Source organism: Phalacrocorax aristotelis, chromosome 6 (assembly GCF_949628215.1).
Source record: "Phalacrocorax aristotelis chromosome 6, bGulAri2.1, whole genome shotgun sequence".
NCBI lineage: Eukaryota > Metazoa > Chordata > Aves > Suliformes > Phalacrocoracidae > Phalacrocorax > Phalacrocorax aristotelis.
This window is the reverse complement of record NC_134281.1, coordinates 46,048,277-46,073,043: the sequence shown is the minus strand read 5'-3', so window position 1 is coordinate 46,073,043 and position 24,767 is coordinate 46,048,277. Positions and strand designations below refer to the sequence as shown.

At 39.9% G+C, this 24,767-nt stretch overlaps 1 protein-coding gene across 2 annotated transcripts in view; it reads left to right on the top strand.

Moving 5' to 3' along the window:
• The window catches only part of ZFYVE9 (zinc finger FYVE-type containing 9), a 64,717-nt gene that overhangs the window by 36,219 nt on the left and 3,731 nt on the right, over window positions 1-24,767 (top strand). For both annotated transcript variants that reach the window (XM_075097616.1, XM_075097617.1), the window contains 12 exons: window positions 673-849; window positions 1,184-1,353; window positions 2,043-2,166; window positions 3,895-4,017; window positions 5,267-5,422; window positions 13,355-13,579; window positions 15,985-16,067; window positions 16,796-16,900; window positions 19,560-19,710; window positions 21,162-21,242; window positions 22,595-22,757; window positions 23,886-23,991. In XM_075097616.1, the coding sequence (XP_074953717.1) occupies window positions 673-849; window positions 1,184-1,353; window positions 2,043-2,166; window positions 3,895-4,017; window positions 5,267-5,422; window positions 13,355-13,579; window positions 15,985-16,067; window positions 16,796-16,900; window positions 19,560-19,710; window positions 21,162-21,242; window positions 22,595-22,757; window positions 23,886-23,991 (1,664 nt within the window). The remainder of the gene's footprint in view (window positions 1-672; window positions 850-1,183; window positions 1,354-2,042; window positions 2,167-3,894; window positions 4,018-5,266; window positions 5,423-13,354; window positions 13,580-15,984; window positions 16,068-16,795; window positions 16,901-19,559; window positions 19,711-21,161; window positions 21,243-22,594; window positions 22,758-23,885; window positions 23,992-24,767) is intronic.

Sequence of the window (24,767 nt, the reverse complement as noted above, 5' to 3'; positions counted from 1 at the left end):
GCCTTCCTTACAGATGAAAAAGAAGTAATGCTGTGGAGATACAGTCTGTTTCACTGGATAGAGGAGAGATCTCCCTGTGATAGATGTTGTTGACAAAGAAGTTTTATGTGTTATTGTTTGGGCAATTGAATTAATACTCAAGTCATGCCTTCAGAATTAATAGCATATGGGACTTTTTTATAGTTAAGAATAAAATTTGTTGATCTGTACTGATCTGCCCTGGATATAAAGAAATGCAAGGTGCTTTTTCTCATATACAAAAGATAAAGTCCTGTAGGTTATAAAACATTTGTAATAGGAAGGTCCATCTGACCATGCGGTTTGATAAATATACAAAAATATATATGTAAAAGAATTGAGTGTTTTCAGTTAAATCTTTGAAGAGGAAACAAAATGAAACGTGAGGAACTAAGCATCATTCAGGTCCAATTGTATTGTTGTAAGTTTCAGAAAATATTTCTATATGAACTTATATTTATATTGCACAGGACCTGTGCTGTTTCTCCTCCTGCTATGCATTTTCTTGCTTAATTACAGTCTCCTGGGCTTTTAAATAAAGGAAGAGAGATGGTCTTTGGAAGGGTCCATACCTACTGTAGCTAAGAACACAGTGTTTTGGACTGTTAGATACCTTCTTCTCTGCTCACATTTATTTTTCTTTGTTTGCTTTAGCTCAAGCCTGGGAGAACATGATGAGTGCCTCAAGCCAGAGTCCTAACCCTAACAATCCCGCTGAATACTGTTCTACTATCCCTCCTTTGCAGCAGGCTCAGGCCTCCGGTGCCCTGAGCTCTCCGCCTCCCACTGTCATGGTACCTGTGGGAGTATTAAAGCATCCTGGAGCAGAAGGTAAGAGTACTTCTTTTTCCTTTCACTTTGCTTGTAGAAAGAATTTGGAAAGAGCATCTGCATTTCATCCATTCCAAATACTCTAGCCCATGCCAGTTGTGATACTTCTGCCCTCCGTAGGGACATCGGGTTTTTAAGGGCAAGTAAACTATTATCAGCAGATATGTTTTTACATGATGCTGCCATAGGAAATGCACTAGACGATGTCTTAAGTTCCTTCCAGTCCCCATTTCTCTGTTTAGTAATTTTTCAGTTTTGCTCTTCTGTACTCAAATTTTCCAGCTAACGTTGCTGTGAGATCTTAAATCCTGGGGTTTTTTTATGTTCTCTCTAGTGGCACAACCTAGAGAACAAAGGCGTGTTTGGTTTGCTGATGGGATATTACCCAATGGCGAAGTTGCCGATGCAGCAAAACTGACAGTGTCTGGGACAACTTCCACAGGAACCTTAGCAGTGTCGCATGATCCATCAAAGCCTGTGACCAGTAACACTTTATCAGCAGAAGTAAGGAAGCATTACATTATTCACTGCTCACTCTCAGTATGTTGTATAGCAAGTGTCCTCACTTGTTTTAATGTTTTCAGAGTGCTGAAACAACCATGTGTTTTGAGCTGAAATGAACTATGATGAGGCAGAGCACTAAGCAGTGTTTGAAGTCCGTGTGCTAGGTGGCTTCCAAGTGTTTGGCTGTACAGCCTGTGTATGAAGGATATTTGTGTAATGCATGTTTTAGAAAAGCTGAGTCATGGTGAGTAAGGAGTTTGAAACAATAAGGTTGTCATAGCACAAAGCAGAAAAATACTTTCTTTTGCCACTTCTCATAAAATGATGTATGCAGAGAAGTGCAGATACGATCTTAGCAATGTTAAATCCACCATACCCCATATGAGTGGAATTGAGACTCTGCAAAAAGTTCAGATGGGCATAGTTACATTTAGATTTTGTAAGGAAATGTGTATGTGTGGTGCTTGAGAAGGGAGATGCAGTCTCTGTCTAAGCAGGCTTTTTAGTAATAGTGCACATACAGGAGTTGTCACGCGATCATCTGTTGTTAAAGAGCCAAATTACTTGGCGCTTCTGGTCCTCCAGCAGACAGATTCCTTCACCTACATCTAGTAATCTAGTCAGCCAGCTCTTATATTTTTATCATTATTACTTTTGTAATGTTGTCCTTTCTTGTTTGCTTCTTGTAGACTGATAACGCTTCTGTATTCTCGGGAAATATAACTCAGGTTGGCAGTCCTGTTGGCAGTGCAATGAATCTAATTCCTGAAGATGGGCTTCCTCCAATTCTCATCTCCACTGGAGTCAAAGGAGGTGAGGGTATAATTTGGCAGCTAGCTTTTATGCTTACAAGTTGCAATTAACCTAATAGTTACTGTGTTCGTTTTAAAAATAAGATGCTGGCAATATGCTGAATACTTGAAGAAATTCACTGTAAGTACTGGTGGCTAAATGTTGTGGCACTCATTTGCACCCTTGGTCCTTATTAGCATCCAGGAAGAACCCCATCTTGCAATGAAATCACTGTAAGAAGTAAAACACAAAGCAAAAAGAAAATTAACTTCAGTCCAGAAATATGTGCTAATTTCTTCACTAATCGGACTGTGGGGAATGTTTTACGCGGAGATACATTTTAATTAGCCTTATGAATATTCATGGTTCCCTTCTCTGAAATTCTCTTGGAACATCCGCTATGTCTGAGGCATCCCCGAGCACTGCATTCAACAGCGCTATTGCACATCTTGGCCCACAGTGAAGCTTTTAGTAATTGTGATGTCCCCTTCCAGAGTATCCAAATGGAGGAGGATTCAGAAAATTAAAAACTAATTTTTAAAAGATTAAAAAATGTATATATTTGTTTATCTGACAGTTGCTTTCCACAGTCTGATTCATGACATCCTTTAATACATTCCTGGGATTAGCTTCTTTTTTCATCTTTAATTTTTTTTCCCCTACGAAATATATTGCTGATAGAGTACATTTCTAATGCTAAGCTGGAGGCAACCTGTTGTTACAGGATAGTATCAAAACCAAAATGTGAGCAGCATTTAATTTCAAAACAAGTCTGTTCCATCCTCTGTCAGCTGTTCATATGGGTGCCTGATTATTCAGTCTCCTCTACAAAAAAGGAGTGAAAACTACAGTATACTTCTCAGTTTTTATATAGATAACCTCACATAAATCGTATTTTGTCTGCTAAGTTGATGTTGTTTCATAGGCTGTCACATACTGGATTTTCTTTGCACCATTTACTTCTGATATTCTAATTCTATTTAAAAATATTCCAAAAACATTTTTTCACATTAGAAAGCAAAATTACCTATCTTCCTAGATAATTTTAGCTGGAAAGGTAATACATTTCTTTCAACATCTGTTTTCATCAGTGTAACTATTTTTTGTTAAAGCTTAAATGCAGTGTGGATTATAATCACATGGATGAAAAATTTTAATTTGCTAGTCATCTTGGTCTAATCCTGGAGGGACACTACAGACATCTTTGAAGTTTGTGTTGGGATTTATTTTATACTGGATTTAGACCTTCTATGATTTATAAAAAAATGTTTTATATAGTGTTGTCCTCTTTGTTATCTTCCTAGTAGCTAACACACAGAGGGCGTAAGTTATGTGACACAGGGATAGACCATGTGTTGGTGTTTGCAGTCCAGGACTGATGTTCTTGTGCTTCACTGTGATATAAGTAACAATTGTTAACGACTTTGTCATTTGGGATTTCAGCTGACACATGACGTATTTCTTCATTTTATTTCCATTTTCTCTTCTAGCTGAGACTGAAAAAAAGTTGATTTACGAAACAAGCTGCGCTTCTCTAAAGGATGTACAGGGGTTATGCACATAAATGCTATTGAATTTTGAAAATACCAGCCTAGGAAACAATCAATCAAACCAGCAATACTTAAATACGTTTTTTTTTAAAGGTCAAAAAAGCAAAAAGCATCAGAATTGGTATTATCTGATTATAATGTAGAGTACTGTACCAGTAAGCTAAGGACTTCCCTGTATGTCTCCTTGTTTCCTTCATAGACTATGCTGTAGAAGAGAGACCTTCTCAGATCTCTGTCATGCAGCAGCTGGAGGATGGTGGCCCTGACCCTCTTGTATTTGTTTTAAATGCTAATTTGCTGTCCATGGTGAAAATAGTAAATTGTAAGTTTTTATTATTAAATAAGTCTTGGGGTTTGAGAAGGGAAATGTTATATATATTAGTAGGAATAGCAGCATTTTTATTTGGAGGGATAGTCTCTGAAAAAGTGCATGGATTGAAAACTTTGTACTTTGCCATATTAAGTTAGATTACAAAAGGCTCTTTTCCAGTGATTTAGACATCAATACAGATCATTTTGTGTAGAAAATATAAACTAGAGTTCAGTCTCAGGTTTAGAGAGCAGTGTCTCCTGTCCAAGTTGGTAGGGCAAAGTATTTTATCACTTGTTTTTCCTTTGCTTAACTCATTTCCCCATCATATCGTTCTGGAAAAAGCAGATGGGATCCCATAGCAATACGCAGATTCCATTCCACTGTGCACCTCTTCTATCCATTTCTATGCTGCACATGTCTGCGTGTGTGTGTGTGTATGTGCTGAGGGAGGGAGGAATGAATGGGGAGGCATGCAGATGGCTTCTCACGTTAGTACCTCTGTTGATCTCTGCTGGCTTAGAAGACATTATTTGAGAAATAGAGGAGGACAGTTTTGCAGTTAAATGTTTTGGTTCTGTGAAAAGTTCATGCAATAAATCAAGTTATTTTTTATAAACCTTTCAGTGTCTGATTAGATAGCAGTACATTTTTTTACATATATATAAAAATGTCATTAGTATGCATACTAATATATACACGTTAGACAAAAGATTTTATTTCAATAACTTAGTATTCTCAACAAATGAATTGTGAAACTCAGAGCATGTCTAAGCATCAGTAACACTCATGTGAAGCAGAACAACACAGTGGTGTCTCATGAAAACACCTGACATCCAGCTATTCATCTTACGAGAGAGATATCACTGAAACTGGTTAAGCTGTCAGGATCATGATACGCACAGCCAACAGCAGGGCCTTTTCCTAGGTTCCTTCATTCCCATTTAAATCCTGTCCTTTAATTTGGATACAGAAACTGCTTAAAGTCTGCTCTGTGGTGATAATCCCAAGATCTCACTGGGAGCTGTAATGCTCTGGCTCTTCCTTAGCTGTAAACTGGGAATTATTGAGCTGCTTTTGTTTTGCATGTGCTTGCTTGCGAGATAACAGATTTAGAACCTAATTTTGTCTATGTAACAGATATCACAACCAAATCTGCTGTAAAACTGATTCTTGAAAGAGCTATCTTCCTGTAGTGAAATTTGGGCATATTTAATGAAATTCTGATCTTCTGTTCTGATACATGTTTTCCTCTCTGCAGATGTGAACAGGAAGTGCTGGTGTTTCACTACAAAAGGCATGCATGCAGTGGGGCAGTCAGAAATAGTCATTCTCTTGCAGTGTTTGCCTGATGAGAAATGTTTGCCTAAGGATATCTTTAACCATTTTGTGCAACTTTACCGGGATGCCTTAGCAGGTAGGAATGCTTTCTGTTAAAAATGCTAGATGGATAGATAGATGATCATACTGGGTCAGATGCTCACATTTTTGTCATTTAGCAAATGGCTATTTTTGCGTAAAAAGAATATAAAAAGAGAATAAGGATCAAAGCTGATAGGGGGCTTAGTCATCACTGGTTATTAGTATCCAGTGTTATATTCATTTCACCAAATAAAAGTATTAATGAGGTGCTGGTAACCTGGGGAGCTGCTCCAAAGAGCTTCCAGCCTTCCTCTGGGTGCCTGTGGAACACAGATGTTTGGGCTATAGGCTATTACATGCATAGGCTATTACAGCAGTGGAGCAGGAGGACTCTGCCTGTGACAGCTTTGTGTTCAGCAGCCGTTGCTGACTGTCTGCTCTGGCTGCTTTTGCTAGGTGCCGGGGTGAGGATTTGAATGTGGTTAACATATCTGAAATTGGCACTGTACTTCATTTAGCAGTAAGTGTAGTAGGATACTCAGCAGGGCTCATGGGTACACTAATGACATTGCTTCTAACAATTTGGTTTTTTCCAGCTTGAAGTCAGGGTAGCTTTTTTAAAGATACAGAAAAAAAAAAATATTGACAATCCTTTGGATAGCATGTTAAATATCCCCAAACCAGGTAGTTCAGAAATTTGATTCCCACAGTGTGTATGTCTAATGCCACATTATGGTGATACTATTTATATTATAAAGTAGTACAAATATATATGTGTGCTTGGAATGAATTGTAGGGCATTGCAGAAATTATCCCTGAATTTTGAATTTTAGTATGTCAATTGCAAGATTGTATTATGTAAACCATTACACATTTTACATTTGCTAAATAAATGGGGTTCCACTTTTAGCTGTTGTGGGACCTTAGAATTAAAAAATTATTGCATAAGGAAACATGCAAGTATTTGGTTCCACTGATTAGAAAATAAAGGTAGTTTTCCAGGGGTGAAATTGGATCACATTAGGGTTATATATTGAAAATACCTTTACGAAGGGTTCTGCATATCATTTGCAATGCGTTTGAAGTGAGTGAATCCAACACTTTAATAAGATAATGAAAAAAATCTTTGTTTCCTAAAATGTCTTGGTGTAGCAAAGGTCAGCTTGTCCAGAGAGGTTGCCAGGTTCAGAATGTACTATAACCACATGTCATAATAGATGTCATGTACACTGGAAACAAATACCTTTCCAAACCTTGCTTCATTTGCAGTGCTTTATTTTCTAAATATGATGTTATTCAGAGGGAGATAGATACAAAAAATTACATGTATGTGTGTGTATGTATATTGGAGATATAAATCCAGCTTGGTGTATATATTGCAATGGAGTTCTGTATAATTGCATTACAGAAATACATAATTTATAACTCCTACATAATGTATTTGGAATTCTTTTTTTTAGTGCTCTAGTGGTAGTAATTTGATATCCTGCAGTCTCAGTGGTGCAAAGAGCTGCTTACTATTGTACAATTCTTCATCAGAAACCAAATTTCACTGTGTAAGAATTCTGCTGTGTAATGTCCTTTTTGGTAGGATTTGCTCTGTGTTGTATTTCAGACATATAGTAGAAGTAGATAGACACCTTAAATGGCTATATAATACCAAACTGCACTGAAGTTTTTGTGGAACATAGCACCTTGATAAATTCCTGTAGCATGCACTCTCGCAATATCCATCCTTTTTTCTTTCCAAGTCATGAGTGTTCGAGAGGGAGAAGTATATATTAGCATATTTGCAACTCTGGCTGTTTTAAACGTTACTCAGCCAGAGAGACAGGATATGATGCTGTAGGGGTTTCAGTTTGGTGGCTGTAATCCCTTGGAAGTGGTTAGCAGTTAGCACACTGTTGTAGATAGAGCCATGCTTCTAAAGTTGTTCATTTCAGAGGTACTGCACCTCTCCTGGCAATTAGATGATAGATATTTAGAGTATCCCATTAGAGGAATTCCCATTAGAAGTTAGAGACTATTTAAAACCCTGCCTCACTGTTTCATTTTTTGTTATATCATATATTGGTTCAAATTTATTTTGCCATCAGGAAACTGAAATAAAATCTGTGGATGTTTTTTATTGATCTCTTTTAGTAAATGTTTTCTTAAAAACAGTCATAAAATAAAAAGACATATAGTATTTTTTATTGAAATGGAAACCAGAATTCTGTTTAGTGATGTTGATTTTGTTTTGGAGTGATTTTGGGTTTCTTGTTTTTGTTTTCAGCTGAAAAATACAGCATTCCCCTTTTGGTTATTTAATTAAAGCCCGTATCTACAGTGATTTTTATTTTCATGGGTCACGTTTGTTTACTAGCTCTTCTTGCTCAAGTTTGAATTCTGCGTTCAAGCCTAGAAGCATGAACGTATATCTACTCATGCCTATTCTCAGATGTTTGTGCTTTCCTCAGAGGATAACTTGGTTCTTGAGGCCGAGTCCTGTTCTCTGTGCTAGGTATTGCTCTCAGCTGTTTGCAGGGTTTGGTTCTAGCATGTGCAAGTAGCTCCAGCAGAGCCCAGGCCTCAGACCTGCAAGCAGGAGCACGCAGTCTGTACACTCAGTGCTTTGCAGTTTGTCCTTCAGATTCATCTCCTATTTCAGCATGGATAAGATGTCAGTCTGGTGCAGCACTGCCCTGAACCTTCATTAGTTTTCTTACGGGAAGTCCTCAACTCAAGCTATGGTGTTAGGACTTCATAATTGTAAAACAACAGAGAGATTTTGATAGAAAAATGGCATTTTTCACTGCAGGTTGTATGCATGTGAGCTATAATAAATTGTAAAGTTTTTAATTAAGGCAAGTATTAATTGCTGTTCAGCTTCTGTCACTTTAGTTTTCCTCTGGCCCCTCTGTCATCAAGCTCCCTGCTGTGTTGCTTTTCTTGTTTTGAAATTGAAAGCTAGTGATTTCTGTTGTGGTTGTAGTAGTGGTACTGTTGTAGTAGTAATCCCATGATTATCCATGTCTGTTGGCTCGAAGCCTGGCAGGAGGTCTAGTGAATGGAAAAATGAGAACTTCTGTCCGTCTGAATGGGTACTTTGAAGCAGTTGGATGTGTTAATATAGAGCTGCCAGATATGCCCTAGTACATCAACTCTTTAGTGGAATACAAGAAAAGCTACTGTTACTTTTGTAGTGAAAATGCAAATCTGGCAACTGCTTTGTGATTTCCCTGGTTTGGGGGATATTCTAGGTGAGGGTGGGTCTATCCCAGTCACAGTTCTGTGGATTTTTAGCCCGGCCTGGTTTTAATTAAATAAGGTGGTAACTAATACAGATTAGATCTGTAATGAAGCCCATGTAGATGTTCTGAACAGAGAACAGGTTAACTGAGTGAATAACACACCCCTGCAAGTGTAATGGGGAAAGATGGATACAAAATAAAACATCATGTAAGGTGTGAGAGTGATTGTTTGGAAGACTGGCACAGAGTAGTCTGGAAGTTTTGGATGCTGGTAACTACTACTCACAGTGATAGTGAAGCATTATGTCCCTTGCCAATATTACTTGCTGATGTGTTTCAATAAAATGATGCTGAGTATGGTCAGAACTCTGAATGTTGAATGTCATATGTTTTTTTCTCAATGTTGGCATCTGCTACAGGTATGTTGTGCCATCAAGTTACATTCACAGTCTTGGCCCTTCTGTATTTCTTTGTGGCTTGGTGTGGTAGTGACTGGGTTTGTATTCCCTTTCCAAAGAGTGTGTGCTCATTTGCTCTTGAAGAAAATCCATCTGGCAAGATTGTTCCCAAGTGTATATTGCTTTGCATCTCTTGCTGTAGAACTGGGATGCTTGGGTTTTCAGGATGCATAGCGTTTGGTATTTGGCAGTTCTTAGTTGTTCATGATGGTAGTGGAATGAGGCCAGACAGATGCAGCTAACTCCCCCAAGCCATGTATGTATGCCTTCCCTGAGACTGGACACTAATACCAGTTTCTTGACCTGGGATTAACCAAAAGGCATAAAGCGTACGTTAGGAATTTAACCTCACTGTTTTTGGCAAAAACACCTAACTGGCTTCACCACATATTGAAGGCAATAAACAAGTGCAAGAATCATTTTTTCTTTACCTTTCCGGGTATAACTATTTTATTTGAGTCCAGAAGGGATTGCCGAACTGATACGCAAAGTACGTTGTTCATCAGAGGAAGATACCTAAGTGAAGAATTCAGAACAGCATGGATCATGACTGAAGAGAAAGTCGTATCACTGGATAAAAGCATGTTGCCTTAAAGGGCTTTATAGAGCTGCTTAGAATTTAAAGTCAAGGGCAACCCAGCATAATTGAGAAGAGAATAAGTACTGACTTCCTGCAGAGCTGCTTTGGATGCATCATGCACACTTTAGGCACTTCCTAAATAATGTCAATTGTCTGATGTCAGGTATTGGATCTTAATATAGGGAAAGGCACCTTTCTGTTCACTCTAAGATTACCTCTTTAGAAAGGAAGCTGTGATATTTTGTAAATTAAATTACATGCTTTTGAGAAGGACAGCTTTTTTGGGAAGGTTTTTCTGACAGCTACACTTCCTCTAGAAGCTTCTGAAACACAGTTCTAAGCTTAAAATGTGTAACAGTACAGTGGGTTGGGTTTGACCATGTCAAGCTGGTAATGGCAGCTTATCGGGGGGCCTTGGCTTGGAACCACCTTCAAAGATGTGGAAGAAAAGGCTGGCAAGCCCTGGTCAGTGCAGAAATATTTGTGGGACAAGCCCAAAGCCCAAGGAGGCTTTTTGACTTGGGTTGGCTGCTTGAAAAGGGCACTAGAGAGGTGTGTGGAAAAACACTTGATTCTTCCCAGGCTCTCCACATAGCAGGCTCTTGCATGCTTTTACAAATAATGAATTGCACCACAACTACCTAATCCCAATAGTTGTCCTTTTAATAGTGGTAACCTATTGGAGCTTGCACTGTGCAAGCTGCTTCTGTCAAAAGCAGTAATTTATAACGCTGTGGCTGAAACACAAAATGCTGAACAGCTGAGTTGCAGATTCCACTCTGAGGGTTTTTTTCATGTTTACGTTGGCTGAAAAAATTATTGTTAAGGCATCCCAAGCGTGTGAGCCTTGAAGTTCCATCTCCTGAAACGGAAAAAATAAGTAGTCGCCCCTTTCTGCTGCAGCACTTGGCATCAGTCACAAGTGGAAATGTCTGATTGCTTTGTCATCCCAGTGGGCAGTACCACACGTCTCAACTATACGGTATTGTACAGCTTCACTTTGCCTAGCCTCTTTCACATAGACAATACTTCAGAAAAGGGTGCAGAATTAAATTCAGTGTAGCAGTTCATACACTTCATACATTCTAAGGTTATAAAGGATTATTATTATCTTGTTGTTGGAATCGAGAACCTCACCAAGTAATTTTACTATCAGGCGTGTAGCTTCTATTTGGGTAAAAACAGATGGGAAGGGAAAAAGGAAGTATAAATGAAGAAGGGGAGATTACTGAGGGTAGGTGGGAACTGCAAAAGCAAACGAGTGGAGTTGAGATGGAAAGGTGCCAGCAGCTATTTTAGATAAGTGAAAATCTTTTTCATGAACACCAATTGATACATTGGTTTCTACTCTCTAGCAAGATGCCTGAGTTGGTGTATTAGCAGTGTATTCACTGAGCAGGCAATAGTGTCACAGCACAGGCTTTACAGGAGAAATGCATTTGCACACGGGCAGGATCAATGATTTTCAGCAGCTGACAGCATTTGATGTGGCTCTATTAATCATGTTAGTCCTTCAGTTCGACCAGTAGCTGCTTTTCACCAAGTATGCTCAGCTGAGCATTGCAGAAATTGTAGCCACTATAAGAGTTCTGGAATTTGATCTGGATTGGTGGTGTCAGCTCTGGCTTGTGTGTATCTGTAAAATTACAAATCAGCTTTGCAGGATAGCGGCAAGCTACGAACGAGCTGCACCCTGCCAAAGTCTGTCGCCTTTTAACAGAGAACTTGAGAGCTTAGTTTGTGCAGCACCTTGTGGTAAAAAGGAAAAATAATAAAAAAAAAAAATCCGCTGAGGTGCCCACAAATTTGAAATACAAAGAAATGCCTGAACTTGTTAGGTGGAGTATAGACAGACACTTTAGTTTACAGACCTGCCAGTAGCTATATTTAAAGCTGGAGGTCCCAAGGTCATGTGAAGGAAGCAGTACTTGGTGGTGACTGTGCCAGGGTGGTCTGGAGGGATGCAAAGCAGCATGGCCACATTTCCAGAGTGAGGGCAGGAATAGCTGTACTATTCTCACACTGGTGCTGGCTTCATGGAGAGTTGCTGTGACTTGGGACTTTCTTAGGGGTTCGGTATAAAGGACAGAAAGGACTCATTGGTTAACCTTTCCTTTGCTGGCCAAAACTGAACCTACTGTATTTATTTTTCTTGCATTTATAAATGCCTGTGTATGATTTTTAGGCTGTTTTGCAGTATAAAAATAGAGAAGGTTTAACTTGAAGATCATACTTGTATTACTGAGGATGTCAGAGTTGCACTTGTGTGACTCATGTTTTTACTTACTTAAAAGCTAGTGTTTGTGTGTCTCCTGTATGTAAAAGGGAGAAACTGTCCAGTTACTCTCCAGTTGATGTGCATGTTGGGGACATGCACATCACTGCCTTGAGTTCAAATACAAGCACTCCATTATGAGCTGGCAGAGAAGGAGCAGAAGCTCCTACTCAGCAGCCTCTCTGTCTGCAGGTGGGAAAGCCTGGGGTTACTGCAGAAGCCCAGGAGGCCTGCATGAGTGCCTCAGAGCCATATGATTCCTCATGAGTGGTATGATCAACCACACTGTGCTCTCTGAAATTGCTTGTGTTTTTCTTTGAGAGGAAACCAGCACTATTAATATTCACATCTTCCTATGGAGAATTGTGATCAGCCATTCTGTACATTATTTGCATGCTGTTGTTGTCGTTTGATAAAAGGAATCACACCATGGTTCTTTGCTTCAATGTTAAATGCTGCATTGGATCCTATAATAATCTCATCAACATTCAGATTCATTCAGCCATTCCAGTGTAAACATTTTTGGAAATTAAGAGCATCAAAGAATAAAAATGTGAGTAAAAATTAGTGATGTTTCTCCCCTGTGTCTCTCTCAGTTGCATTTTACATTAAGTATACTAATTAAATAAACAGTCTTTTGTGTAATTCTTAAAAAGACCCAGATCGTCAATATGTGTCTGAGTCGGCACCCCAGTGGTTTGCCTAAATGAAAGGACAACCAGTGGACATTGATCGTTTGATCAGGTGCACATGTCTCCTTTAATTGCAGCTGGGTATAAAAGTTTACTTCAGTCAACAGCAGCTTCTGCAGTGGAAACCCCTTGAATATCTGGAAGACACTGAAAACAGGCTTTCTTTGGGTGCTTTTGTAGAGCTAGGGGGAAGTTGTAAGTACCACTTCTTTAGCAGCAATACTGGCCTGAGCTATCCTTCCTCTTCCCTGGCTATCCCTGGGACGCATCATCCCCTCTGTTACACTGCCTCTACCTCTTGAAACAGGCGGATCTCTATGAAAGAGGCAGATCACAGAAATGGCTGAGGCTCGTCTCCCTGCTCGCCCAGGAGAGGTGGTAGGTCTGTGGTTGTATGTACTGTCCTGGTAACATGTGCAGGCATGGCTTACAGTTAGGTGCAGAAATGAAGGTATATGTGCGTGTTCCTACAAAACTGACTTCCTAACAGAGATAGTCACTGAGTACATGTATCACCAGAGATATGATGGCTTTGGTGGCTCTAGTCTACAGCAGTTATTCCGTAACAGATTACTCACTTTTGCACAGGAGGTAACCTGAGCCTCCATGTGCAGCAAAACATAGTTTCTTCTGTGATTAATAGACATTAGTGAGTTTAATACAGATTTTTTTTTTTCCCTTCTGAAAAACTCTTTAAATTCTTGGTATAGGTCTCAATCCAGTGAAGTAATAAGCATTTTTGTTCTTAGGTAACATTGTTGGCAACCTGGGACACTCCTTTTTCAGCCAGAGCTTCCTTGGAAGCAAAGAACATGGAGGGTTCTTGTACGTTGCAGCTACGTATCAGTCCCTGCAAGACCTGGTGCTGCCAACCCCACCATATTTGTTTGGCATCCTCATTCAGAAATGGGAGACTCCCTGGGCTAAAGTGTTCCCCATTCGGCTGATGTTGAGACTTGGAGCTGAATACAGACGTAAGTAATGTGTGTTATTTAACTGCAATTATTTCTGCAGGAGAATATGTTCTGGTTTAGAGCACACACAACCAGCCCTAAATTGTTACTGGTCAAAGCCACACAAGCTTAAATAGCCAAGTAAAAATTATGTTTTATACCCACATTGCATCCAACTAACAGCATAGCAGTACTGAAGTTGTGATATCACCTACAGCCTTTTTACAACTGTGCTAGCTGATCAGGGAGATTTTTGTGGAGACAATTGTAGTTCTGAGCAGCTGTTTGTAGTTCACTTGGTGATCTGTATTTCAGTTATGTGCAGAACAAGCCTGATTTAGCTGGTGTAGGTAGGACAAGAGAGAGACTCTGAGATGTTAAGCTCTTTCCATGCTGAAATGAAAAAGCATTTGCTTTTAGGTTTTTAAAACCACACTAATTTTCCAGAGAATAATAATATGTGTGCAGGGGCAACTGGCATGGCAACTTGTTGAAAACATTCTGTTGCAACTATTAACAAATAAGATGGAGAGAGCATTTCAGCTGAACAAAATCTTAGCAGTTGTTTGAAATCAGCATAAAGTTAGGATAAAATCTTTTTCAAGAGACACTTGCTGTTGCGTGAACAAAGAGATTATTGTAAGTCTGTCCACCATGATGGGCCAAAAATTTGCTGTCTTGCTCATCTGCTGGTTTAATAGGCAAATTGGTAAATCTGAATTATTACAAAAACGGTCTGTTGATAATTTTTTTTCAAAACTTTTAAACAAAAGTTTTAGAATATGCTTCATAGGGATTTGTTAATTTAACTTGTGATGTTTAGGGAACATTGGGAATTTTTCATAAAATACATATGTTACTGGAGAGGAAAATCTTCAAAATTTGCTTTCTGAGGATCAGGACTGCAGGTTAAACTTGTGCAAAGAAACATTAGTGTTAAAGGTGTGTAAGTTTTTATGTGTAGCCATGAGGTTTTTAAGTAGCATATTTATTCCCATCAACATTAAGAAAAACAAAGATGCTCATATTTTGGATAGGACATCTGTTTTTGAGCACAGAAACAAATGTTCTGATATTCACAGACAGAAGTACCTGCTCTGAGTGTGTTGGGAATCTGGGGTTTGAATCACTGCTAGAGCTGTGGTTTGGGTTTAGGCATATTCACTTGTGCTCTGACAGCTGCGACTGCAGATTACTTCCTCAATCCCCTCTCATAAGGGGCTGCATTTCTGTCCTGGGTTTCCGTGGATACATCCTCTTTTCTGGTGGAATTGTCAGATTTTGGCCATTCTTCCAGTGCCGCTGAATGGGCAGCAGGTCAGATGCAGGAGTCGCTCTGGGTTGCTAGATGTCCAGAAAACATCTGCTGAGCATCTGCAGATCAACCGTACAGCTCAAGCACAGGGAATTCAGTGCTTCTGGGACGTAGCTGAGCTGCTGTGTGCCGCCAGGATGGCAGACACAGGAAATTCAACACTACTTGGTGCCTCAGGACACTGTTCACTAGTTGGTCAGCTGTATGGTGCATGTGTAGCTTTGATGCTTTCCAGATACCACATCAGTGTGCAGAAGCTGGAGCTTATTTCTACCAGGAAGTCCTGATGATGTTATTGAAACCTGCTGAGCATTCTGCAGCCCCTTCTGACTACGCAGGGAACTGTGAAGATGTCCGGTATTTTGGGAAATCAGGCTGAGTGTCTGAGGGTAGTTTAGGAACATTCCTTCAAATATGAGTTTAGAAAACCTTGGCATTACATATTACCGCATGAGTCATGTTTCAAGCACTGTTATGGCTTCTGCTGCCACGTAATGTAATGTAGCCAGATCCATACACTACACTTCGAATTGCATCATAGATGTTTTACAAGCATGGCTAAGTCAGCCAAGGAATGCAGATATTTTGCATTGCTGACATACCATAAATGTCCTTTTAATTGCCTTTGACATACTCCTGGAGGAAATTTGCTGCAGAAAATGGAATAATCTGTGTTATCATTTGAATGTCACACATGTCAGCCACAGAAGCTAGAGGCCTATGATGCTATAGTGGAGAGCATCAGGATGGTCATAAAAAAGGAAGAAGCTATTTCCAAAAAGTGGCCTGAGAAAAGCATTTAGAAAGGTCATCTTTGCAGTCAGTTTCCAGATTGCTAGGTTCGGTCTTGTAGTGTGGCACTTGCAAGCATTCCACATAATTCTTCTTATTGTTTCTAGTGTGGTGGGTAAGGAGCCATGATGCATATGTAAGGTGCATTATAATATTAAACCCTTCTTCCCGTTTGCTTTTTAAACTCTGGTCTTCTTTCCAGTCTCTTCTTTTGCTGCTGCTTACCATATTCAACTGAGGAGATTGTATCTGAGTCTGTTTTTGCAGAATCTCAGTATGTAAATTTCAATCTGACCTTTTCTGTTTTATTTTATCCTAGTTTACCCATGCCCACTTTTTAGTGTCAGATTTCGTAAGCCTTTGTTTGGAGAGACTGGACACACGATTATGAACCTTCTTGCAGTAAGTGCTGAGGCCCAGCTTGCTCGTTCCATCGGTGTGAATGGATAAATGTGGGGAGAATGGTACTCCTAAGCTGGCATGTTTAGAAGATGACAAATAGTAGGCATTTGGGTGAATTTAGCTGCTGTTACTGATACTAGATGTTAGCTTTCAACAACGTAGTGAATTGTAAAAAGGTATCCAAATCAACATCCAAAACCTGACCACCTGAGAATGTTTGGATCTTGAAACAAGTGCATTAGTTGCTCAGATTCCTCCCTCAGAAGTATTAGGTCATCACAGTGTGCAGTGACAGCTCTCTGAGTATGCAGCGCTTCAATTAAAGCGAAGTTATTAGCTCTTCCTACTTTGCTAATATTTTCAATATAGAAAATTCTCGTCGATGCATGACTTAATCTGCTAGAAAAACTAATAACTCTATCCAGTAATGTAACAGAAGACAGAGAGCAAATTTTCTTACAATCAGTGATAATATTCATGGCTGGAGAATATTAATTTTGATGTAATAAAATCAATGGAATAGCTAACAGTCATGATGGTGTTTTTTTCATTTATGTTCTTCGATTATGGAGGTTACAAGCTGTGATGCCTGTCTCCCTCCCTGCCTTTCAGTCACTGATTACAATTATTTTAATGGGCTAACTAGTGGTCACTAGGATAGTTATGAAACCTGCAGTGTTAATGATGATCATCATCCCTAACTTTTAAAAACTTGTTTTAATTACCAGGACTTCAGAAATTACCAGTACACACTGCCGGTGGTCCAAGGTTTAGTGGTTGATATGGAAGTCAGAAAAACCAGCATCAAAATTCCCAGCAACAGATACAATGAGGTAATGCTTGTAAGAAATACATTTGTGTACAGTTTCGTTGTGGTTGCAGGACCTGGGATCTAAAGGAATTTTATTTTCTTCACTACCACTAGGGAAGACGGCCTCAAAAGCAAATCATGAATGCATGATGTGCACATGTTTTGAGAGTGAGTGAGGATGGCTCCACAGAAAGAATGCAATTAAATTTAGTAATAATTAAACTCTCTTTTTTCTTCAGTTTTTTAAACTGTTTACATATAAAGCGTAAGTGTAAATAATAGAAAATACTGGTTTGATTTGAACAAATAAGTTGACAAACTTTACACTTGAGGTAATCCAGGAGGAAAGAGTGCATTAGCTTTTCTCATCTACATTGTGTGTACGTACTCAAAGCATTTATCAGTATTTTCTGGGTTGTCATTTTATGTAAAATTTCAACGTCTAAATTTTATACTTCATTTCTGATGTGGGAAATCAATCAGCATCTTTAGTATTTTGCTGTTGAAAAAGCTGGCTTAGAAGATATTTGAATAATAATGGAAGAGAGCAATGGATAAGGTGATTGATTTTTGTGTTCTCTCTGAAGAGGAGGGGTAGCTTGGTATTTTGAAACCAGTCAGCAGCTGGGGTGGGAGCAAACCTGGGCAAAATGGTATTTGTAAACATTCTTGTAATATCAAAGCAGAACACAGCTTCATCTCAAGAGAAAATTTCCCTGCAAGAAGCATTTGAGTAAAATAATAGTGGTGGTAAAGAAATAAATTGGAAAGGGGAAAAAGTGTTCGTATGTGAAGTTTGAAAAAGCTGAAACTGGTGAAGCAAGAAGATAAAGGGACTGTTAAAAGGTGTATTAATTCTTGATGCAGTTGTGAGAAAATGGAAAAGGTCAGTGAAGTTTGCATGAATTAAATACGGATTGGCACACAAGGTGCAGTTTTGTAAGTGTTAGCTGTGCCTGGCGTTTGCAGGTGTGTTCGCTTCAGTTCTGTTAGACATTGCACTAAGCTGGACTGTGAGGAAATCCCTGCGTTATGCAGCTTAGTCTCCAGTGTGAAGCAAGCATTCAGCTTTTTAAATGGAGAAAGGGTTATTTATTTAACATTATTGCTTGCAATCCAGTTGAAAGATTGAAGTACTAGATATTTTTCATCTGAGTATAGTTTGAATTAAGATGAATTAAACCCCAAGACCTTTACTTTTTTCTCATGTAAAGCAGTATTTAATTAGAAAAGTGTGTCACTCAAGCTCTCTAGAAAGTGAAAAACTTCATTTAAATCTTATGGACAGATTAAACGTGGAGAATACAGGCTGTGATTAACAAATTAAATGTTAGTATATAGGGGGTTTTTATTAAATACATATTTTTATCTTCAGAATTATTTTTTCTACAACTAGTAGTGATACTTAGTTGCCTGTTTAGTCCCTCAGCAAAGCTGTCATTTTTTAATCAACTGCCTTGTTACAAAGCCCAGTTGTTTCTTTTTACCTAATGGCAACTACTGGGCTCCATAAACGTGGCTGCTGTCGAGCTAAAATCTTGTTTCAGGAGCATGACATGATAAACTAGATAATGAAATACACTCTTGTCTGATGCAAAATCTTAATTAAGTTTCCTCCCCAAACATTACACCTGCGCACATTTGTCAATAGTGAGCATCAGCTAATGTTCCTGACACTGTAATTAAGGTTTTATGTTAGACTGAGAGAGACAAATGTGTTGTGTGTAGCGTGCATGTTTATCAGCTACAGGAGGCAGAGGATGGGAGTATGAGTGCTGTTAAGAGATGTCAAATAATTCAGCATTTTCCTTCTCCTCAGTGTTTTCACTGGGGGGGTGTGTAATTTAATTTGCCTTTTTTTCTCTTAAGCAAACATATAATTTTTGGTTTTAAAACAAATTCCAGAGATAGATGACTCCCTGTTTTCTTTTGGATGAAAAATCTCATATTCTGAGCCTCCATGAAGAGGAGGAGGAGGAGAGGAGAAAAGGAAAGAAGCTATATCGTTTACCAGAATGTTTTGTCAAGGCAAATATGTTAGATGATAATCAGCAAAACTGAAGTGCAGTATATCACAAATGTTTTGAATGCTTTTTGGAGGGCCCCTTGGCAGAGCACTAAAATTGTATCTGGATGTATATGAATCAGATCTTTTTAAAAAGTCTTCAGATTGGGAACATTGATCTCAATTCATGCAGGTGAAGCACAGAGACACTCAAGTTTTGGTGACTGGTCATAGCAGAACCAGCATTAAATGCCACAAGTCTGAGTACCAGTCTAGCACTGAACAGTGGAGGCAGCACTTATGATTTATGTCATAAGCAACTGTAGTTGTGTAAACAAGCCAGATATTTCCTCCCAATATTTTTCCTAATGTTCTTTTCCTGTGAATTTGATTTTTCAAACAGCTAGACATAATAGCTTTTGCAACCTGTATAGCTTGGCTGTCCCTTACAGCATTTATTTTAATTACATAAAAGGTGGCCCTTTAAAGCATCTAGACAGTATCAGACCTGAACCCTCTTTTCAAAAGCAATTTATGGTTCTGAGTGCTAAAATCTGACGTGAGAATAGAGCACTGTTGAGAAGCTTGCTCTGTCCAATTAAACTGTTCCAAGAATCACCTGTTTATGGTAGTGCTTGATGAACAGGGTAGAAATGGTAAATCTTTTTGCTTGCAGATGATGAAAGCCATGAACAAATCCAACGAGCATGTTCTAGCAGGGGGAGCGTGCTTCAATGAGAAAGCAGACTCGCATCTGGTGTGTGTTCAGAATGATGACGGGAATTACCAGACGCAGGCCATCAGCATCCATAATCAGCCGAGGAAGGGTGAGAACGGGGCTCACGAGGAGGCCGCTCCCTCCCAGCGCTCTGCATGACTTTGCCATTTGTGTTAACGCTCCAGTGTGTGGCTTTGTGAATCGGTCAGAACTGGGTTTGTCTGCATTTCACTGAGTTTCTGTTAGACATTCAGAGAAAATAATTCTGACTGCCGGTGTGACTGAATGGGGAGCTTTGTGAGTTAGACATGCAACGTAAGGAACTGTAACACGTTGCTCTATCTGCCCTTTACCCCCTTGCAGAATCCCTGATCTCAGATGTTGGGGGCACACTGGGCCGTTCGCACCCTGCGTACAGTCCGCATCACACTTCGCTAGGTCAATGGTGCTGTTCTGAATTTGTCTGAGAGGTGTTCTAGGAACTTCGTAGATCAAGCAGACATAAAATAAAGCACATAACAGCTTGCTCCCTTGTAAATATGGTAATACGGCTTGCACAATACAGCTCAGGACTTGCAGTGCTCCAGAGGTCACAGTGCTGTAACTGGCTTAGGCAGCTTCTCCACATTAATAATGAGAGCTGTCTTAGGCATTATCGGAGTCTACAGGTGAGGTTGTGGTTGCCTGTGCTTGACCTATACTATTGTGAAGGAAGATTGTGAGGAAGCTTAGATTTAGTATGAGGCAAAGGTAAATAGGAATAACCAACAACAGCAGCATTTTAATAATGCATCTTCAGGAAACTCCTCTTGTTCACCTCAGTTAGACCATCTAATTTCCAGGCTTTATTTTTGTTAAAGTAGGCTGAAAGGCTGCAGCAGCAGTGTGCTGAGAATTTAAATGTTGTGGTTTGGGGGAAAATTTCTGGGAAAGACATTTATACTGTATCCAAATGAGAACAAGTAAGACAGAGGCTGACTTTTGTTTTGCAAGTATCCCCAGTCACTTCAGCAAGTATACTGGCACAGGATGTCACTCAGGACTGATGGTCTTATCGACTCCTGTTCATTTTATGGATGGGACAAGAAGAGGGATTTCCAGCAGGAATTTAATGAAGTTTAGTGGTAATTTCTGAGAATTTTACTTTAAATCGGGTGGCTTTGAGCTGTGGCCTTGCCAGTGCGTTGGTGTTACGGTGTGACCCATAAACAGCTTGCTCGCAGTCTTTGCCAGCTATGTGGGAACATTCAGAAGTTAATTTCATACTTGGTTACCCTAAATTAGTAGTCCTGAAACTTAAGAGGTGTGTCTGGGGAGAGGGATGACTTACAAGCATTCATTAAGGTTGACAAAAACTGTTGTCCAGTTTAGAAAATAACTGGGTGATTCGCCCTTCTATGTCCAAGACTGTGATAAGCATTAGTCACCATAATTCTAAGCAGCATTTGTCCTGATTTAGATTAATCGCCTCTCTGGATGAGAGCTATGATACCTGATTCCTGTATAAGGCATTGTTTTGATGAAAGCCTCAGTAAATCACTCCTATTGTTGTTGTTGCAGTGACTGGTGCCAGCTTCTTTGTGTTCAGTGGAGCTTTAAAATCCTCTTCAGGCTACCTTGCCAAATCCAGTATAGTAGAAGGTAAGAACTGAACTGCTTGCTTAAAACACACTGCGTCCCTCTTAACACGGCTCAGCTCTGCTGTTAAGCCTTGAGCATTTGAATCATGCTGCTGCTTCAGCTTTATCCTATTTTTTAGCCAAAAATCCCTGTTTCCTTTAATGAGGAGGAATTTGTCCAGATGCTGTAGAACAGGGACAGAAGAAAATGAGGGTGAGATATGAAATACCTGGCTTGTGAGCCTGTGATCCATTTACTGGTTTGGGTTAAAAGAGGAAATTGTGAGCCTAAGAAACACGGAATGTATAATCTACCGACCAGGAGACGAAGCCCTGCTAAACTTACTCAGTCCCCAAATAGCTGTGCATTATGCAAGATTATGAACGTGCATTGTTTATATCCTTGTATATGGGCAGATGAGAACATAACATGTTGAGATTGTTGAGCTGGTACCTGTCTGATTTGGTTTGTTCTTTTACTTATTGTCACATCACAGAAATAGGTGCTGACTGGGTACACTGCATTGAAAGCCATTATTGCTCGTTAGCAGAGCTACAGAACCTTGTAGTCTAACCTCACCACAGATGTGACACTGCAGACAGTAGCGCTTTAAGTGTGTGCCTTACAGTTTGCGAGTGAGGTGTGCAAGAAGCCATGGATGAAGTCAGTCAGCACAGCTCCACTGACAAGCAGCAACTCCTTAAGCTGCTCCAACTTGAGAGCTTGCAGCTGCATGAGTGTGCAGCCCATGGGTCACTGATCAGCCAGGGCTGAAAAGCAGCCAGCTCACTGTAAGTCAGTATATTTAGGTCATTATACCATGTCTAAATTGGTGGTTTAGTGCAAGACAGAGATACAGGTGGATTCAGGCAAGGAGTCTGTACATTGGGGAAGTGTCTCATTTCTAAGTTATTTCTGCAGTAATTTAGACTGATCCAATTAAAGTTCTGTATCCTTTTCTTCAGTCAGGCAAGCACTGACTTCCCAAAGACTGTGGCTGCTGGAGTGCTGCTTCAGCACCAACAGAGGTGACAGCTGAATTGGGGGTGGGGTGTCACACAGGGTTTTTCTGAGGGCTGCCTAGAGGTGTCAAATTTTGAGGCAAACTAATGCAGCCAGTGCTACACCTGACTGCCTGGTAGATGGGCTTCACAGTATCCTTGTGTTTTTCCTAGTCAGTGCTCATCAGTGCTGTGTTATACACATCTGAGAGGTCAGAAATGGTCATATGTAGTGTTGCTGCCTAGGACTCTTGAAATAGCTGTTTAACCTTTCTGTTGCAAAAAGAGGAAGGATGTTTATTTCTTTTTTTTTTATATAGGCTCTGTTCAGTGTGGCTTAACTTGGCTTATGAGGATTTCTTGGTTCCCTAGATGGAGTAATGGTCCAGATAACTGCTGAGAGCATGGACTCTTTGAGGCAGGCCTTGAGAGAGATGAAAGACTTCACCATCACTTGTGGCAAAGTAGATGCTGAAGATCCTCAGGAACATGTTCATATTCAGTGGGTAGAAGATGATAAAAACTTTAGTAAGGGGTAAGTAGAGGAGCAATTGCTTGCCGTTGAAGGGTGACTGACTATATTTGTTAAAAATTTTAATTGATCTTATAAGGTGCATGAGTCTTCAAATCAATAGGAATTACAAGTCTGTGCCTCTTTTTTGAGCGATAAGATGCAATTAAATGCAATGAAAAGGGAATCGATATACCAGAGCTTTGGGGCATCAGTTTAGAAAGTTGTCAATGCTATGGATTTTTTGCCATTGCTAATATCCAGTTATTGGAAACCACTAACCTGTCTCCAACAGTTCAGTGCTGAACCCTGCATATTGTGGTCACTTTGCTCTCTTGGTGCTTAGCTTGCATTAAGTAGTGCTGGACATCAATAGTATATTTGGACTCTTGATAGTTACGCTGAAAGGTGTAAATGGCAGCTTAAGTATTTATGACAGTGAAGTACTGTTGTGGTGGGCACAATGGTTAAGGACTCAGCATCTAGAAAGAAAGATATTTCTGTAGTTTCAGGCTCTCCAGGTCAGTCTTAGAGTCTGTAGTTAAATTCTGGGCTGTGTAAGTAGTGTTTCAGGTTTTGCTGGTCTACACTGAGGTTACAAATAAAAGTGAAATCTGTATGAAACGCCTCATTGCCTCGTTAACACTTTACGAGAGCTTAGCTTCGGTGCGAAGCGTTGTTGAAAATCTTTAGGAAGGTCCTTCCTGGTTTGTGCTTATTGACCAAGGTGGGTGTCAGGGGTAGGAGCTGCAGGGGACAGCATGGACCATGCTTCCCTCCTGCTCAGCCCTGTAGGAGCCCATAGCAGAAAGGCTGCGCACAATGAAGCTCCAGGCCCAGCACCATCGTCACAGTTAGCCGTTGCATTCAAGATCACTGGGTTTGGCACTCTGAGAGAAGCCTTTGGGGAGTTCCCTTCTGAGGCTAATTTTGGTCTATGCCTTATTAAGCCGAGTGGGAAGTTGCTGTGTAGGAGCAGTTCAAATTGCAGAGCCCTGAGTTATGAAAAAACCTGGAGTGAGGCAGCTGGAGGATTCAGGTGTAGCAGAGGAGCTGCCCTTTGATCCCAGCGTAGTTCTCTTTTGCAGTAGTCTCTCTTCAGCTCGCATCTTCTGCTAAGTCGGAACTTACTCATTCCCCTCCCTTTTACAGTGTTGTAAGCCCTATTGATGGCAAATCGATGGAGTCAATAACAAGTGTGAAGATATTTCATGGCTCAGAGTACAAGGCAAACGGAAAGGTCATTCGGTGGACAGAGGTTAGTCAGTCAACTGCATGTAAACCAACACTTGGCATTTTGGGATTGGAGCTACAGCCTACTCTTCTTTCGACCTGCTGTCCCTACTCACCAAAATTAAAGCAGCAAATTTTTCAGCCCAAACCTGTATGACCTTTTGTACCTGCAAGGAAAGATTCAGTACAGCATTGTGCAGAATAAAATATCCTACCACTGATGCACAGCTCAGGCTGCTATCACAGCCAGCCTCTGCAGCCTACTCTGCATTGGCCACCTCTTCTTGCATATGGGTGTTGAACACGGGGTGGGGGGAACTAGAAAAATACTTGCTAACTGCGTTACCCGAGGTAACAGGTGGCTTCATCTGCATTTGTGTTAAAAACTACCTTTTTAAAGGGAGGCAAGTCTTAATAATTATTTTTGAAAAATGTTATTTTGAGCCACTTTCTCTAAAGTGGTGCAAGTTAAAATGAAAGTGCTGTGACATAAATCACTTGCAGAAACTGCTTACATAGGTGATGTTACCTGTGACTCTACCAGCACACAAATGATAGTGTTAAAAGATTTTTAAGTGTTTCACTTCACCTGCCCAGGAGGAACCAAGTCAATCCCTCTGCAGCTTACCACCTTAGTATCTTTTTTTCCCAGGTCAGACAGATTCATCTGAGACAAGTTCAGTGACAATAATAGTACAAGTATTCAGGCTGGGATGGTTTCTACTTAAGATGCGAGTTTTCTGAAGTTAACATCTGTTTAAAAGCAGGGTTTTTATTAAAAACTCTGTGCAATACATAGTG